This window comes from Mustela nigripes, chromosome 6 (assembly GCF_022355385.1).
Source record: "Mustela nigripes isolate SB6536 chromosome 6, MUSNIG.SB6536, whole genome shotgun sequence".
In the NCBI taxonomy this organism is placed as follows: Eukaryota; Metazoa; Chordata; class Mammalia; order Carnivora; family Mustelidae; genus Mustela; species Mustela nigripes.
Genome location: NC_081562.1, coordinates 1,601,049 through 1,618,614, shown reverse-complemented (window position 1 = coordinate 1,618,614; position 17,566 = coordinate 1,601,049). Strand labels below are relative to the sequence as shown.

Here is a 17,566-nt window from a genome sequence, read left to right as displayed (position 1 = left end):
TCGTCCCGGCTTGGTCCTTGCTGGGACCACATCCCACCCCGTTCTCAGGTGTTCTGTGTTTCCTGCCTTCGACCGGGCTGTTGGGGGAGCCCAGGACGCACCTGCAGGCTGCTCTCGTCCAGGGAGGTGGCTTAGTCCGGCATCCCCATAGCGGACCCGAGACAAGGACATGCGGGCACACGGGGCCCGAGGAGACCCAAGGGGACAGCTGTGAGGACATGAGGCTCCTGGGAGGGTGGTGGCCACCAAGTCTCGGAGCTGGGCAGCGGCCCTCCCCCACCCAGGGACAAAGGAAGGTCACGGGGAGGAGAACGAAGAGAGACTTGGTTGCCGGTGGGTGTGACCACCTGGGGAGGACGGGGCAGCCGAGCTGTGCAGGGGCATCCCCGTCCCCGGCGGGCACATGTTTGACTCTCTTGTGGGTCCCGAGCTGGAGTTGGGGCCACACTGGGGACACTGCTGGCCTCCAACCAAGTCCGGAGCCGTCGGGCTGCTGGTGGGGCAACTGGGCTTCCCGGTGGCTGGCCCAGAGCTGAGGGTCCAGGTCCGATGGCCATGGCCATGTGCAACCTGACCACTGTCCATTGTCTGTTTGTGTGGTCAGACCCTCCCTGATGCAGACTCGGGGAGGTCCCAGCCATGGGCCACGGTGAGGCTGTGGGCAGGTGTCACTGAGCTTTTTGGGAGCAGGTTGTGGCCATGCAGGGCGTGGGCACTCCAGGCTTCCCCCTCCCTGTCCAGGGGCTGCAGAAAGCCAGCAGGCCAGCCCTGTGGGGGCCGGGCCTCGGAAGTCCTGTCCGAAGGGAAGGTAACAGTCCAGGGGGGAATGTCCTGGGGCCGGTTCCTGCCCCTGAGAGCCATCAGCAGCAGCCGCTGTGTCGGCACCAGGGCCCCGCCCCCGCCCCGCCCACAGCCCCGCCCCGCCCACAGTCCCCGCCCCGCCCACAGCCCCCAGCTGCAGTGAACCTTTCCGGCTGTTCTGTAGAGGGGAAACTGAGTCTCAGAGAGCTTAGAGCTCGTGTCCGCAACTATGAGGGGAGTTAGGGGCAGAGAGCGGAAACCTCGGAGCCGGAGCCTCTCTTTGCCTGCCACGCTGCCTCCCCAGTGGCTGTGGTGGATGGATGGCGGCCGGGGGGGCCTTGGGGTGGGCTTAGAGCAGGAACCAGATGCTGCCGGCTGGAGCTACCCCGGAGGCCACAGCCACCGCCAGGGGCAGGTGGGAGACGCTCCCCAGCCCCCGCACGGGCACCAGGCTCAGGCATGGGGTGGGCTCCGGGGACATGCAGGCACCTGCTATCGCGGGCCCCTGGAATGCACAGCTGGGGGGCGCTCCTTGGGTGCTGGATAGAGCAGCGGGGACACCGATGTCCCCAGATCCAGACCTGGGGCTGGTTGGACGGAGCATGTTCCAGTCCCCACAGGGCGTACAGACACCCCATTCCTGCATCAAAGGCACGTGACTGTCCATCCAGCGACACTAAGGAAATGTTCAGAAGCCGCAGCCGCAGCCCCCGACCCTTCGCTACGTCCAGACCTCCCGGCTCCACCGGACTGGCGGTGCCCGCTTTCCGCAGAAGCTGGCATCTCCTCCCTCGGATGGAGGCCTTTCTGTGCCTTGTCATTTCCAGGCCTGCCCTTCTGGAGGCCCCCGGCCACATTCGGCCCCTGTCTTGCCCAGCCCATCCTCAACCCCGTGCTCCGCTCTCAGCAACCCATGCTGGCCCGATCCCAGCTGGGCCGGCCCGGTGGGGCAGGGGATGCCGGGAGCCGCGTCCTTCTCCTCCACTTGGGCTCGGGGCTGTGGGGCTGCGTCCTGCCACCCGAGGGCTCCGCAGGCCCCTGAGGCCCACAGGAGGCACGGCAGGTGCACGTCTGTCTCAGAGAACCGGGGGCCACTCCTAGGCTCACCAGGATGCACTTTCCAAAGACAGCCCACTCTGAGCGCACGCGGTCGAGCCCAGGGCCGTGGGAGCTGAGGCGCCGAGACAGGATAAGAATTTGCAGAAGGGGCTCACGGTGACCGTGGGGAGGGCCGGAGCTACGCCTCAGATGCCGCTGTGTTGGTGGGTGGGGCTGGTGGTGGCCCCTGGGTGGGGTCCCGGGAGGTCGGCCTGGGGGGCGTGGCTGCTCCTCCCCAAGGTGTGCAGGCCCCTCCTCCGACCCCCCTCCTCTTCCTCCTCTTCCTCCTCATCTCTTGGTCTGGCAGCACTGAGACCTAGATGGGGGGGTGGGGGGGGTGCAGAGCCCCAGGCCAGGGCAGCCGTGAGGACACAGGAGGGGACGCTGCCGTGGATGGTGTGGCCCAGCCGGATGAGGGTTTAGCCGGGGATTCCTGGCTGAGCCCAGCGGGAACCGGCCGACGTGGGTGTGAGTTGAGAGATCCGGGTGCCGCAGGGCAGGGAGACGAGGCTGGTGAGGGCCGAGGGCCCGTGAGGGCGGCCGTGAGTGCCAGAGGGAGGAGATTCAGCCTGAGCTGGTGGCCAACCAGAAGTCTGGCCTGGACGTTCTGTGGGTGCGGGAGGGGCACAGAGGAGTGACAGTAAAAGGGAAAAAACCCTAGGCCGGCCGGTGTGTGCCCGAGTTGTGGCCGAGCCCTCGGGACCCGGCTATCCTGCTATCCTGTAGGAGGTCTGGGCTCGCCCGCCTGGCACCCCCGGCCCAAAGCCTCCGTGTCCTCCGCCCGCCCTCAGCCCGTGGCCTTTCCCTCCCACACGCTCTTGGTCTCCCCGCCCCTTCCTTCCCTCCTCCCTCCGTTCCGGACGAAGGACCTGAACGCGTTCACCCTGGGGATAAAGGTCTGACGACCACTCAGAGCGAGGCCTGCCTGGGAATTTGCCGTTTGGGAAGATCCAAGCCTGGAGCCCAGACAGAGATGCCATTTCGGGGTGATTCCAGATGAAGGCTGGGGGGGTATCCCCGAAACTGTGCCCCAGAGATCGCCCTGGAGGGAGACGCGGTGTCTTCTGCGCACACCGGGGAGAGGCACGAAAATCGTGCTGGCTGGGGGGCAGTGGAAGCCACGCGCTCTGCCCGATTCGCTCTAACCCTCTAACCCCGACCACAAGTGAGGGACTGGGGGCTGCTGAGAGCGCGAGAACAGGCCGAGGTTCCAGAGTCGGCGGCACGGCGTGGGCCCTGGCGCGGGGTCGGCCCTGGCGCGGGGTCCTGCCACCGGGAGTCCTCCCCCTCCTCTCTAGCCCTCGCTGCCCTGGCTGCTCACCGACTCCTCCCGTCCCCATGACCCTCTTCTGTCTTCACTGTGCCGCAGCGAGTGCTCCCCTCCTGCCCGGGGTGGGGGTCCCTCCCGCCTGCCCCCCAGGGCATGTGAGCACTCACACAGGCAGCTGCGCCCTCCACGGCTCAGTGTCTCCATGGGACGGGCCAGTATGGGAAGGACCCAGTGTGCTCGGCTCTGGGATGAGGTCATAGCCACCAGAGGAGCCGTGGTCTGGAGGGACCGGTGGGCCTATGGCTGTGCTCGGTGGGGGCACCGACCCCTGCTTCAGAGGAGCGTGGGGGCTGCAGCCGCCGAGTTCGTGGTACCTGCGGGGCTGGCCCAACCCCCACTCCTGCAGGCAGGAGGGGCGTGAGGCCAGGGTCCACTCCCGTCCAGCCGGGGCAGGGCCACCAGCACGATTCTGGGTCTGAAGAATCCCTTGGCCTCCCGGTCAGCGACCCCACCCTGACCACGGGCCCGGGAGGCAGCCCTCCGGCTGGGATCCAGTGCAAGATTCCAGCCCGGTTCCTCAGAAACAGCGGCTTTAGAGGGAGTTTCTTGTCCTTTCAACACGGAAAGAATAACAACTACTGGCTTCCTGAAGTCCAGCCCAGCCGGGAAGACTTTCCAGATGGTGAAACAGAATTTAAAATAAAAAAGCTGGGGCCCCTCCCCTGCCCTTCCCCACGAAGCCCACATTGTGCCGCCAGCCTGAGGGTGCAGGGCTCGGTGCACACATCCGGGGTGTGTGCAGAGGAAGCAGGGGTCTGCGCGAGGGTGTGTGTCACGGATGGGGACAAGCCTGCCTGGGACACTGGAGGCTTTAAGGAAGAGCTCGGTCCCCAAGAACATGTGTCCTTCCTTTGGAACCCACTGCAGTGTGGATCTCCAGGGGTAGTGTGTGCGCCTGCACACACGTGTGGACACATGCACACACATTTGGACACACGCACACCCATGCACACACATGTGGACACACACACATGTCCACAGACTGCACATGCGTGCGTGCACATCCACACAGGTGTGTGCGCACACATATCCACACACGCACGCATGTGTACACACACCAACCCACACACGTGCACGCACACGGGCACAGGTGCAAACAGTGTGCACACGGACACACCCACATGCACACATACCCCCACGTGCTCACGCAGCACACGACCACAAGCGTGATACAAACACGGGCACACACATTTAAGCACGCACACACACACTGGCACACAGAACCAACAGTGTCCATTCTGTCTGTGGTTATATGGTCGTTCCTGTGCACCTGTTCTCACTTTTTCCCGAGGGTGGGGTCACACGTGTACACGTCCCCCTCTGTCCCCAATGACGTGTGTGCTTCTGCCGAGTGGGTCACATGCACCTGCTGCATGGGTTCAATGTGGCACCAGAGCATGTCCTCGAACGCACCGGCGCGTGTTTGTGTCAATGGCATCGGAGCTACAGGGGCCCCGTACATGCGTCACACGTGTCTCACACATGCACTTTGTGTCCGTCCCCCGCGTGTGGTGCCCGCACCTGTCACACACGCTGCGTGAGTCACATGCGCCCCTGCTGTGCGCGTCACACGCCCTCCCATAGCTCTGCGCCCGTCCTCTGTGTGGACAGCCGTGCAGGGCCCACGTGTCCCCGGTGTAGCTCCGCACGTGCTCCCTGCACCTGCAAGCTGGACAAGCGCGCGGTTTGCCCATGCCTAGCAACGGTGACCCATGGGCTCACGCGGTCCCTGCCGGGTGCCTCTCGCTGGGTCTGCTGGGTGTGCGGGAGCTGGCCACGGGCCCTGCCGCGGGATTCCTGGCGTGGGGTGCTGGCAGCGGGGCTCCTTCCAGGTGCTCACAGCCTCTCCGGGCCTGTGTTTCCTTTCCGTGCACCCAGACCTTACCCTCAGCCCCAGACTCTTGGCCTGAGCTGTCCACTCCCACCTTCTGTGCCTTCTAGCTGGCACACACTTGGCTTGTTGGAAACCCAACACCCGTCGGCACTCCTGGCTTCACAGCAGGCTTCGGGCGCCTCCACCCCCCCTCCCGCAGCCAGGCCACCCACAGATCTTGCTGACCGGCCCTAAGTCAGGGCCCAGGTCTCCTGTCCTGCTGCTTCCCGCTGCTCTGGGTTACGCGCAGCCCGCAGTACACAGGCCTCACTGCTCCTTCAGCAGTGCCCCAGGCAGTGCCCTGTTCTCTCAGGAACACCCGCTATGGCCCCACGCATGGCCAGAGCTGCAGGTGTCGCCCGTGTTGCCCACAGGCAGAGGCGGCTTTCCCAAGTGTCTCGTGGTGGTGAGCCTGGTTGCGGCCCAGGTGACGCGGTGGAGCCCGGCATTCCTGGATGGCGGCCTGTCCTCCCGGCCTGTCCTGTCCTGGCTAACCCTTCTGACTCCCCTCCTCTCTCGAGCACGCTCTGCACAAACACGTGTAGCCATAGGGTTTGGATGTGGCCGTGTGGTCTGGGAGGCTTTCTTTTTTGCGGTCTCTGTGTCCTTGGATGGGGCCTCCCAAGGACACTGGGAGTGTGGTTGGAATCAAGGTATCAAGGTGTCCTTGGAGGGCAGGACGGCCCTGCCTCAGCAGACAAGCCCTGTTCTTCTGGCTGATGTGCCTGAGGCTTCCATGGAAACTCTGCTCTGGGCTTCCCAGGGTCAGGTCCTGCCTGTTTGTTGTCTTCACTCTTCTTGTTGACGGGGCTGGGTCTCACAGAGGGACACGCAGATGCACACCCACCCACACAGGAGCCACGGTGGTGGCTTCCAGCCGTGTCCACAAGCCCTTGCTCTGACCCGGGGATGAGGAGCACACAGCACCAGGGCCTTGAGGTTCCCCTCCCGGTGTTCCCAAGGACACTGTCCTTCTGTCCCCATCCTGCACTGATTCTACTCTCTACCTTGTTCTGGGCCTTCCAGGGACATCTGGAGGCCCTGGAGGCTATGCTGGGTTTGCCCCAACGCCCTGATCCCCAGCCACGCCCCCCCCCCCCACATGGCTTCTTGTGCCCAGAGCCTTGCGACGCTGTGGTCTTCTGGGTCAGCATGTTGGCCTGACCACTGATCCTGTCCCCAAACCCCGGACTCGAGCTGTCTGCCCCCTGCGTCTACCAGGTATCTCTCTACCTCCTGCTTCTGCCGTCTTCCTCTCTCTGATGATGCCACCTTGACTCCTCTCCACTGAGATGACTTTTCCCCATTAACCAAGGCCAAGGTCCCACCCCGTCTGCTCTCATGCCTTTGCTACTAGAAAGTGTGTGCATTTGCATCATAGGACCGGGCCGCAGATGGATATGGGCCCACACCTACCGAGGGATGTGGGTACCATTACCTGACTCTCTTTGACACATGCCAGCAGCTACATTATGTGGACAGAACACACTCTGTGTTATCTTTGGGACACTAGGTTTGCTCAAATCACAGAACATCACATGATCTGCAAGTTTAAAAAAATATTCAAGTTCACAGATGAAGGTTCAAAATGAAAAACAAGATTCTACCTCCCTGACCCTTTCCCCAGGAATAAAACTGCTCGTAGTGTACTCTTTCTCCATTCTTGTCTTTCCACTCTAAGTTTTACTTACATCTTTTTTTTTTTTTAAGATTTTATTTATTTATTTGACAGATAGAGATCCCAAGTAGGCAGAGAGGCAGGCAGAGAGAGAGAGAAGCAGGCTTCCTGCGGAGCAGAGAGCCCGATGCGGGGCTCGATCCCAGGACCCTGAGATCATGACCTGAGCTGAAGGCAGCAGCCCAAAACACTGAGCCACCCAGGCACCCCTACTTACTTCTTTTTACCTGACCTTCTGACGTTAGGTCCATACTGACACCTGGTGACTCATCACCACTGACCGGCACTTGCCTTCTGCATTCTGAGCAGGGAAGAAGGCGCAAAGCCCACTCTCCATTTTAACTTTCCACCTAACTTCTCCACATAATTGTAAAGAACGAAGACGTAAGAATTTCTACTTATGTTTCTACTCTACGTAATTTCCTGAGCTTTATCAGCACCTTGATGTTAAACCTTGGAAAGGAAAACATGGCAGTTACAGCACTGCTCCCCACATTTTATGCAGAGCCCAGACTTGTGGCTCACTCTTGGAGAAAGGGTTTACTGTGAAGGTTTTTACCAGCAGAAGGAGGTTCTTCCCCGTGCGAGGGCAGAGTGTGTCTGTACGCATATTCTTTACAGTTTACTGTACTTCTGAAGAGTCCCAGAGGCTGCCTTCTCCTTGATCCTGTATTCCCACATCCCGCTTCTGGATTCCCTTGACTGCTGGAGTGTCATCCTGGGCCAGCTTTTTGTTTGAGGTCCAACACTGAGAAGCTGAACTTCTAAGTGCTCATCAGTGGTTCGCTGTGTGGACAGTTCAGCTGGGTATAAAAATTCCAGCCGAGGTTCTCTTTTCCCGCCTGAACTTAAAGAGCCTGCTCCCATAGCGCCCAGAAGCCGGGGCTGCTAATGAGAAGTCATTGACTGCTGTCGGTGTTCTTTTCATTCTGCCCAGTTTTGAGGGTTTCTTGCATTTCTTGGGTCTGCCCCCCCATTTGGATCTGTTCAGATTTTGGGGGCCCCTGCTATGTGAGATACGTGTTCATTTTTTGACTGTTTCTCCTCTCTGTTGCCTTTATTTTGCTCCTGTAGAATTTCTAGTGAAGGGAAGGTTGGCACCCAGAATAGACCCCGCGTGCGTCGGCATTCACCTACCTTCTCATGGCTCTTTCCCCTTGCGCGTTGTTCTGGTACACAGCTTTGCCATGTTTTCCGCACCCTGGTCTTCGGCAATGCCCCATAGCATAAGGTTGTTTAGCACATGCACTTCCAGACGTCCCTCCTGCTCTCTGTTTCCTTTTCTGCACAGTAGCTTGAATGACGCTACTTAGAATGACCATTACACTTTCACTTTTTCCTGAATCACTTCTGATCTCTGCCCTTCATCATCTGATGGAGTGTCCGCATCCTCAGCCGCCCTTTCTCTTCATGCCACTGCCTTTCAGCAGCTACGGTCTTGGTCCTGCCTGCCCACCAGGTCCCCTCTGTCTAGAAATAAAGTCTGAGGTGTGTGCAGTGACTGGCCACCTCTCCCTGGTGGAGCCCAGCAGGCTTCTTGCTTGACTGGGAGGTTCTGGGGTGGAGGGTGTTTCCCAGTCCTGTTTGTGTAATCTGGGGAAGTCACCGGGACTCCTCTCAGAATAACATGGAAATATGTAAGAATACCTAGAAAACCAATTATATCAACACAAGTTTTACCAAATGTAGGAAAGTGGATTTTGATATAGTCGTACGTTTGCTTTATTAAAACTTTACGTACAAATGTCTGGCAGTGGGACAACTGTAATTGGAAGTCAGGGTGAACATAAACGCTATTTTGCAATATTTCGAGAGCTGTAATGCGATACGAGGATCACTATGATTTCTGTTAGTGGCAGAATGACAGTTTTACCTAAACTATTGTGTTTCCTGCCTACGTGCCCAATGGATGGTAATGCCAGTTGTTAGAGAGACACATTCAACAAAATGCACACTTTATCCATCCAGGGTCTTATGCCTTTGGCACTCCGGGAGACCCTCCCCAGGTGGAGGCCAGCTCTCTGTTTGGACAGCACTCCCTTCTCACAGGCCTGAACTAAATTTGTCTGACACCAGCTGTGTGTGATGGGGGAGCAGGCGATGAACCAACCCCATGCTTTGGAAATGCAGCCCTTCCCGGCGAGTGTCCGCTTGGTGAGCACATGCCCTGTCCCTTGGATGCACTACTTCCTTCTTTGTCAACACGGGGGCTGGTGGGGGAGGCCCTGGGCACCCTTCCGGCAGCTCCAACTGCAGCCCCTTTCCTGCAGCCACTGGTTCCAGAATTTCTCAGCTTTCTGGACTACAGATGGTTCTTGTTCTTGATTCCAACAGCATTATGGTTTTATTGTTTCTGAAAATGTCTTTGTGGTCAGAACTGGACATCTCCTTCCTAGGTCTGCATGGGGGCTCGCGCTGCTCTTCTGAACAGACTTTCCTGGGGCACCACGGGCCTCCATGACATGCACTGTTAACCGGCCCTGATGGGCGCCGGCCACAGGATCCCCTTGCCTCCTCTACGGGTACAAGCAATGCCACGTCCATTCACTGGTGGAAGTCAGTATCCAGAGGAGGACGGTGCGCTGAGGGTCCCCACAGCTGGACACACAGGCCTTCCTGTTCTACCCATTGGACGTAAATGCCTGCGTGATTCTCTTTATGAACTTTCTTTTCTTCAATTCCCTTTACAGAAGGAGCCTCCCAATGGTTAGGTTTCTAAAGTTCCCCTGGCGAATTTAAAATATTTCTCAATTTCCAAAATTTCAAATAATACACACCTGGTCGGGAACACAGAGGATGTGAGAGGTGGGCTCTGCTTCCCAATGGAGGTGCCTTTGGGGTCCCAGGTGTGCGTGTTAAATAAGCACCCCGGTGACCCTCACGCCTTTCTGGAGTGGACTGCCCTGCTCCGTGTGAGGGATGAAGGCTATGACCTTGGTGGAGGTCAGGCTGTGCACAGTAGGGAGGGCGGTTCCCCACGTGATTGCTACAGGGAGGGCATCATAGGACAGTGTCTCAGGGGTGAAGGCAGAGGTGCTGGACAGGAGACAGGGCTCTGAGACGGGGCTGGCGAACACCAGCCCTGTCTGAGGTCCCGAGTCCCTGGCTGGGGTGAGACAGAGCCACTTCTCCAGGGGAGGGTCGGACTGGCGTTCTTTCTCCAGTGGCTTCGGGGAAGGGTGGGAGGCTTGAGGAATGACACCCCCGCAGGTGCATGATTGACTGTCAGGCGGCTTCTCTGACCAGGCCAGCCCAGTGGCCTGGAGGGAGGCAGGCAGGAGCAAGTCAGGCTCTCGTCCTGGCCTGCTCTATATCGGAGCGGCGGACCTGCCGTCAGCGTCCCCGCCTGCCTCCTTGGACTCCAGGTTCCCCAGGTTCCCCACGTGGACACTCAGGGGCTAGACCTAGCTGACCTCTAGGAGCCGCTTCCAGGTCCGGTCTTTCCCTACCCGGTACACAGTTGTCTGGGCAGGAAGAAAACAGCCTTCATGTGAGCTCTGCACTGTCTCCGGGCCTACCTCATACTCAAAAGGACCCTCTGCCCTGGGGAGGTCCTTGCCCCCCACCCACCTTGAACAGGGCACTGGATCCACATCCAAAGCTCTTTGATGGGCACTTCAATTCTGTTCAGGCAAAACTGCCTGGAGGCCCACCCCACCGGCCTCCTAGCGCCACTCTGAATGGGACATGGATGCTCCTGGCCCAGGGCACGGGGATGTGAGGAAAACCGGCCAGAGAGAAATACTGGCCCTGCCTAGAGGCGGGAGGACAGTGCCCGCTGTTCCATCCAGAGCGGTCTCGGGCATCCACTGCGCCCACGCGCTCCAGCGCCTCGCGGCTGGCCTGGAGGCTCTCCCGTACCAGGCCCCGACCGTGGTGTGTTTGTGCGCGTATGTGTGTCTCCGGGCAGAGGTGCCGTTTTTTCTGAAGCCGCGTGGGTCATCCCTGGGCCGCCCTGAGGCCTCGGTCCGGGTCCTCCCCGCGCCGCCGCGGGCCGCGGGGTGCGAGGGGGCTGGGCGCGCTGGAGGCCGCCCGCCCCGCTCCGGCGCCCGCCGCGGAGGCTCTGCAGTGAGGCCCCTGCGCACCTAGGTGGAGCCCGACCCGCGGTTTTCGGCTGGACAGGCCCCGCCTGACCCGCCGGCGCGCCAGGCGGGGGCGCTGCAGGGCGGCGGGGGGTCCCCCGGGTCCCCTGCGCGGCCCAGTGCGCATCGGCGGCTCCGCGGACCCGGCGGAGCGCAGACGGCGGCGGCGCGGGCCGGAGTCCGAGCGCCGCGCGGGCCGCCTCCCCAAAAGGGGCCGAGCGAGCGAGCGAGCGAGCGGGCGCGCGCCGCCGGGCCGGAGCAGCGGCTTCCCGCGGGCGGCGAGGCGCGCAGCGTCGCGGGCCCCACCTGTCGGCGCGGCCGCCGCCGCCACCGGCACCAGCGCCGGCCCCACCACCGGCCCTGCTCCCGGCCCCGGGCCCGGCCCCGGCCCCGGCCCCGGCAGCGCCGACCAGCGCGGGCGGCCCGCGGAAGCGCCGGCCCGGGCCTCGTCCGACCGCAGCGGCGGAGGCGCGGGCTCCGGGGAGCGCGGAGGCCGGCCCCGCCCGGGGGCGCCCGGCCCGCCAGCCCCGGGCCGCGCAAGTTGGATCTCGGCGAGCTCGGCCGGGCCCCGGCGGCGGCGATGGTGCGGCAGCCCCGCGCCCTGCGCGCAGCCCCGGCCCCGAGTCCGGCTCTCCGCGGCGGCGGCGCGGCCCCCTGAGCCCCGGCCGGAGCGAGCGCGGCGGCGGAGGCGGAGGCGAAGGCGGAGGAGGAGGAAGAGGAGGAGGAGGGGAGGCAGGAGGCGGCGAGCGGCGGCGGAGGGCCCGGGGCGCGCAGGACCCCCCCGCGCCGCCGGCCGTTGCGCAATCCGCGGCCCGCCGTCCGGGCCCTGCGGGCGGCGCGGCTCCGGGGGCGGCGGCGGGGCTGATTCATGGGGCCGCGGCGGCCGCCCCCCTGCGCCCGGGCCCCCGGCGCCCCGCAGCCCGCGATGGTGGCCGAGTGGCTGGAGCGGCGGCCGCCGCGGCCGGAGACTTTCTGCTAACCTCCCCGCCCCGCCGCCCCTCCCCAGCGCCCCCCGCCCCTCCCCTCCCCCTGCCCGAAAGACGCGCATCGCCGCCCGGAGTGGCGCCTCCAGTCGCGGCGGCCGCGGCGGTGGCGGCGGATGGGGGGCGCGAGCGGGCGGCCGCGGCGGCTGCACCCGGCGGGGCGCTGATGCGGCGCCTGAACCTTCGCTGCGCGACTTCGGGGGCGTCGGCCGAGTGGGCACTCCGCGATGCAGCTCCTGAAGGCGCTCTGGGCACTCGCGGGGGCCGCGCTCTGCTGCTTCCTGGTCCTGGTGATCCACGCGCAGTTCCTCAAAGAAGGTAATTGTCCCCGGCGCGGACCGGTCCCCGGACGCTGTCCCCGCGGCACGTTCCCCCGCCGCCCGCGCCGGGCTCGCCGAGCACCACTGCGGGCCGGGAGCCCCGGCGCGGACCTTCCCGCGCGCGGCCCTTCGGGGCTCACCCGCCGCGCGGGGCGGGCACGGGGACCTCGGCGCCCTCGCGCCGCCCGGAGCCCCAGCCCTCGCTGAGGCTGCGGCGCCGGCCCCTGCCCCACACGGCCCCGCTGGCAGCGGCGCTCGCCCGCTCTCCGCGGGCCCTCGGTAGATGGCACCCGCGCTCCACGCTGGCGCGCCGGGCGGGCGCGGGGCCGGGGGACCGGCGAGGGCCGGGGCGGGAGGCAAAATCGCAGCGCACCGTCCCCCAGGCTGCCTTCCTGGGCCGAACCAGGGACCTGCGGGCCGGGGGAGCAGGGACGTGGCCGGCAGAGTGCGCGGCCCCTTGCCCTGCGGGAGTATGCTGGAGCGTAGAGCTCCTGCATCCGGTTCTTGGGACTTGGTTTAGGGGAGACTTGGTGGTTGGTCCCTTTGTGCCTGGAGGGTTTTTTGAGACAGGGGAGCCTTTCACCCCAGGTCCTAATAGGGTTGGGTGGGCACTCCTGGAAACTTCCTGGCCCAGGAGCAGGGCTGTCCTGCAGCTGTCCTGGGACAGCCCGGGCTCAGTCTTGCCCGCCTGGCGGAACAGCAGACCCAGGCACTCCCGCCCACCCCCGCAGTTGCACGCACTGCCCACGCCTGTCGGGTGCCCTTGCCCTCAGGCACCTTGCCACCAGTGCTGCCTGGCGCTCCCCCGGCCAGCAGGGAGCGGGAAGCACAGGCGGGAGCCGGTGTGGCTGGGTAATGGCAGCAGATCCTCATTAGCTCTGGGTTCTTACAAAGGAAGGATTTGCAACATTCAGCTGCTTCCCTGCCTAATGAGTGAGCTGCTGCCGGCTGTCCAGGGAAGCAGTTAGGTGCGGGAGGCTGGCCCCAGGCCGGGTGACCTCCACTGGCCTATGTCAGTTTCCCTCCCTTTAATTTGGGTCCAGGTCCCTAAGAGAGAGGTGGCCGTCCCCGGGCTTGGCTGCAGGTGTGGCCCTGCCCTGAAAGGGCCCGCTGAGACCCCCCCCCCCCCCCGAACTTGGAGGCCAGCTCCCCCCAACACTGGCTCCTTGACCTGCTTCAGGAGTGGGTGGTTCTGCCTTGGGTTGGTCCCAGAGGGCTGGCAAGCCTCCAGAGGGCTGTTGTCAGCCGCGTCCTCTGCTGGGGCGATCCGAGGACCGGCCACGGGTCCCTGGGCAGCTGCGCCTTGTTCAGGTGCCCCGTTCCTCACCCTTGCCACGGATCTCTCCTCTTGGGGGGAGGTATTTGGGTTGTGGGAAGGAACACATGTAAAGTTTTACTGCCTCTCCCCAAGGTCGAAAGTGCCCGCCTATGTGGGGAGTTTCTGTGATGCAGGGGAGCATCCCTGATGTCGAAGGTGAGGTTCAACATGCGACTGACGCTGTGGTCCGCTCTGGTCACGAGAGGCTGGGTGCTTCACACTTGCCGCGTGAGAGCTGGCCGGTCCTGGTCTCTTTGGGGGACACTGCCGTCCTCCTGGGGCCTCCAGTCATAAGGACACTTTCGTTTTATCAAGAGGCAAGAGCCGCTGTCCCTGGGTACAGAGAGGCTGGGTGCGTGGCAGGCCAACATGGAAACGACTCCTCCGGCTCACGGAGGGAAGTATTTGCGGGGACGGGTTCTTGAGAGCCCTTCACAGAGGATCTGGGCGTTGACTTTGATGCAGACACGTACGTGCCGGGGCTCTAGCAGGCGGTCGAGGAGCGGGTACGTAGGCCAGGGGGGCCGTGGAGCAGGTGTGTCCTCGGGGGCCCCGTATCCTCCAGACAGACCACGGGAGTCCCAAGATTTGTGGAAGTCTGGTTAGCGGGTCTTGAAACGGTGGCCCCAGCTGTTCGGGGATGGGCAGAAGCCTCCCTGTCCTGTGACCTGCCCCTCGTGGCCCCTTGGAGGGGCCGCCCCTCCTCGCGCCGGAGGCACGGGACTGTTCTGGGTCGGCAAGCCGCTGCACCGGCCCACTGTGCTCCAGCAGCCTGCCGGCCAGGGAGAGAGGCGGCGAGGCGGGCCGACAGGCAGTTGAGACTCGCTGTCTGCCCATGAGGGGAAGAGTTGTTTCCTCGAGCCTGGGGCTTCAGGGATGAAGAATGGGGGCCCCAGGGAGCCGTTTCTCCACACTTCACCTTTTGTGTGGAGACGCAGGCCACCCTGTGGCCCATAGGCACCCCCTCTGGCCCGCCGGCCTCCCACCGTTTGGAAAGATGAATAAGGCTGTGACCGGAGAGGGAGGTGCGTTGTGGTTCCCTCACTGCAGCCCCTGCTGGTCCGGCCTTTGTCGGAGCGGGCCTGGCTCCCGCAGCTGGAGGGCCGAAGACAGCGCCCCTGGACGTGCCCCCAGACGTGGCCGTGGCATGTGCGGGATGCGGGGCTGCACTGGGGCCAGGACGGCTCTTTCTCTGCCTGTTCTTCGGGACACCGTGACTCTTCCCCTGCGACGCAGGAGGCCGTGTTTTGCTTCTGAATGCCGCGTGCGCATGGGTGTTGGGGGAGCTCGGGACCTCGTTTAAACTGCAGCCGGTCGGCTGGGGGCAGAGGGCCTCTGCGACGGTGAGCCGGGGTCCGGGCAGGCGGGAGCCCTGCCTTTAGCCCCTCGGTTATGTGTGCTCTCAGAACACGGAGGTGAGGAAGCAGCGGGAATCCGAACCAGGTTTCCCACCTCCCTCTCCCGGAGCCTGGCTTGGAGCTCGCTCCCGCACCTCATTCACCCGACAGATCACGGTCCTGCCCGCAGAAGAGCGGCTTTTGTGCTGATGCTTTGTGCCACAGCAAGAGGGACAGAGCGGTAAAGAGAAGCAGTGAGGCGTGAGCGCGGACGCCCAGCCAGGCCAGGCCACTCGGATGGCAGGCTTCAGGGGCTTTGGGGCGCGCAGGGGGCAGGCGTGGGGTGGGTTTGTTTCTGGAACGTGGACAGGAGGTTGAAGTCCATCTCCATAAATCCTTTTGAGGCAGGGGAGTGTGTGAGACGGGTGAGCGCGGTGTCCTGGCCTGTCTTCGGCTCTGGCTGAGCGCTCCCCGGGGACATAGGCGCCGGCGGGGTGGCCTCGGTTCCCGCACTCCCTGCACCCTGACCGGCCTGGCAGCTGCTCTGGGCTCCCAGCAAGACTGAGTAAACGCGACTGGACGTCCGCACATTTCGTGAGTCAGTGACTCTGAGAGGGAAGGGTGACTGCGAACCGAGGCTAGGAAGGGGCGTGCTCGACCCCGTCTGCACCCCTCACTGGCCCCCGTTAAGGGCCGCAGCTGTGTGCGGGTCGCCGACTGCGGATGTGGTCTCAGGATTAGTCGCCAACACCGAGCGTCCCTGGGTTTGTGGCAGCCGTCAGCTCACTCTAAACACGCAGAGAGTGAGGACGAACAGCGCATTTCTGAACCTAGGGTTCCGTCGGAAACATTTGTTGAACCAAGAACAGTCCTCCACGTCCAAGTCCAGTGCCTGACCCCGAGGCACGAGCGGGCTGAGGGCTGGGGTCTGGTGGGAGACCCCGTGCCTTGGCGAGGGCTTGGGGGGCCCTCAGCGAAGCTCCTGCACGTAGGGATGCTGGTCCCGGCAGCGCCGGGCCGGGGACTGTGCCCGGGGCTGTTGGAGCCAGCGACACAGGTGCGTGTCCGGGCACAAGAGGACTGCACCTGGGGCACTGAGCATTCTCCTGTGTCCCCATGACCCTGACCTCACCCGAGGCCTGGCGGCTTCTCCCCATGCTCCAGCAGGCTCCTGGAGGGCCCGGCGAGTGCATGTGGCTGCGGGACAGGCAGCATCGGGAGGTGTTGAAGGGAACCCGCTCCTCTATCATTTACTGTCATTTCTTGGTGACAAAGGATTTAAATAAGACCCACAGTCACCTTCACGGGGTCTCGGGGCTGAGCGTCCGGCAGCCGGAAGCTGCAATGCAGAAGACAGAGAACGGAGGTTTCCAGCAGGATGTCACACAGCACACCTTGGGTGGCGGCCGCCGGGGGCCCCGCAGCCTGTCCTGGGCCACATGCGGTCCCGTGCGGAGCAGCTGAGCGCAGGCTGACTTCCCGCGCCAGCTCTGGACACACGGCGGCCCCCTGCCTGCTCCGTTCCGAGCACATGTGGGAGAGCCCAGCCGGCCCGTCTGCCGCCCCACTGCGGGGTGCCTACGTCGGGGCACGTGCCCGTCTCTGGGGGCCGCAAGAGTGCGGGGGGTGGGGCGGGGCAGCATATCCCTGACGGCTGGTCGTGGGCGTGACTGGTGAGTACCATGCGGTTGGATCGCCGGAACGTTCCCATGTGTCTGGGGGGATGCGTGAGGCCCTGTGGAGTCTGGAGTCTGCGACGGTCGCCGTGAACCTGGTTCACGGTCCAGCCATGTGCTCGGGGGGCAGAGCGCTTCTGCGAGGGGCCCAAGGCCGGGGCCCAGAGCAGCCACCCCTTTCCTTCTTCACGGAGAGCTGACAAGTGTCTACACGGACGTGACGGGTACGGGAGAGCGGCCGGTGCTTGTGCGTCTGCCCCTCACCTGGCTGCCCTTCCCTTGCGTGTTCTCATGCGTGGATCTGGGTGTGTCGCGCACGAACGCTGGTGACCCTGTGACGGCCCTGACCAGCCGGCTCTGCTGCGAGGTCTTCCTCCTACGTAACCGCGATCCCTCCCTGGACACAGCCTCTCTGGAGGATGGACGTCCTGACCGCTGTGGACACACGCGCACACACGCTCAGTGACACGGACACACCTGACGGGGTGCGATGCTGAGACTCTGGAAGGCTCCGCACCTCGCGTGGCCGCATCCCACCTGTGGAAGAGGTGTTTTCACAGAGGGGCCCGGCTAGGTCAGAGGTCAGCGGGGCGGCCACCAGCGCGAGCGCTCATGTTTTCTTTCTCCATGTGGGCCCCGCCCAGGAGCGGCCCAGGCTCCTTGCACACGCACACGCTCACGCGCCTCACACGGCCTGGCTGCCATCCATGCAGACGCCATGCCTGAGCCCTGGTGCACTCACACTTGTGCACGTGACCTTTGGGATTAGGGGACCCGATGGCGAGGTGACGGCAGGCGGGTCAGAGACGCTGAAGCTTGCAGCGGCCGTGGGGGTGCCTGACAGCTGGGGCTCTAACCGCACGCCGCGCTCCAGGTGGCCGTGTGGCTTCCACGGGGCCGAGCTGATTCGCCGGCACACGTGGGCAGACGATGCCTTAGTTCTGTCAGCCTGGCCGGGCGTGCTTGGGGTGGCTCCGGGTGCGGGCAGATGCCAGGCCCAGACCCTCGTAGCGGAAGGTGAGGCCAGCCGACCTCGGCGGCAGCCCTCTGGGTGCCCACACCTGCCTCTG

At 63.7% G+C, this 17,566-nt stretch overlaps 1 protein-coding gene across 2 annotated transcripts in view; it reads left to right on the top strand.

Moving 5' to 3' along the window:
• TAFA5 (TAFA chemokine like family member 5) overlaps positions 1 to 17,566 on the top strand; it is a 169,651-nt gene that overhangs the window by 59,775 nt on the left and 92,310 nt on the right. Inside the window, exon 1 of one of the 2 annotated variants that reach the window (XM_059401762.1) lies at positions 11,953 to 12,163. The exons of the other annotated variant lie outside the window; for it this stretch is intronic. Coding sequence (XP_059257745.1) covers positions 12,073 to 12,163 — 91 coding nt within the window. The 5' untranslated portion in view covers positions 11,953 to 12,072. Of the gene's footprint in view, positions 1 to 11,952; positions 12,164 to 17,566 lie in introns of those variants that run through there. 2 annotated transcript variants of the gene reach the window in all.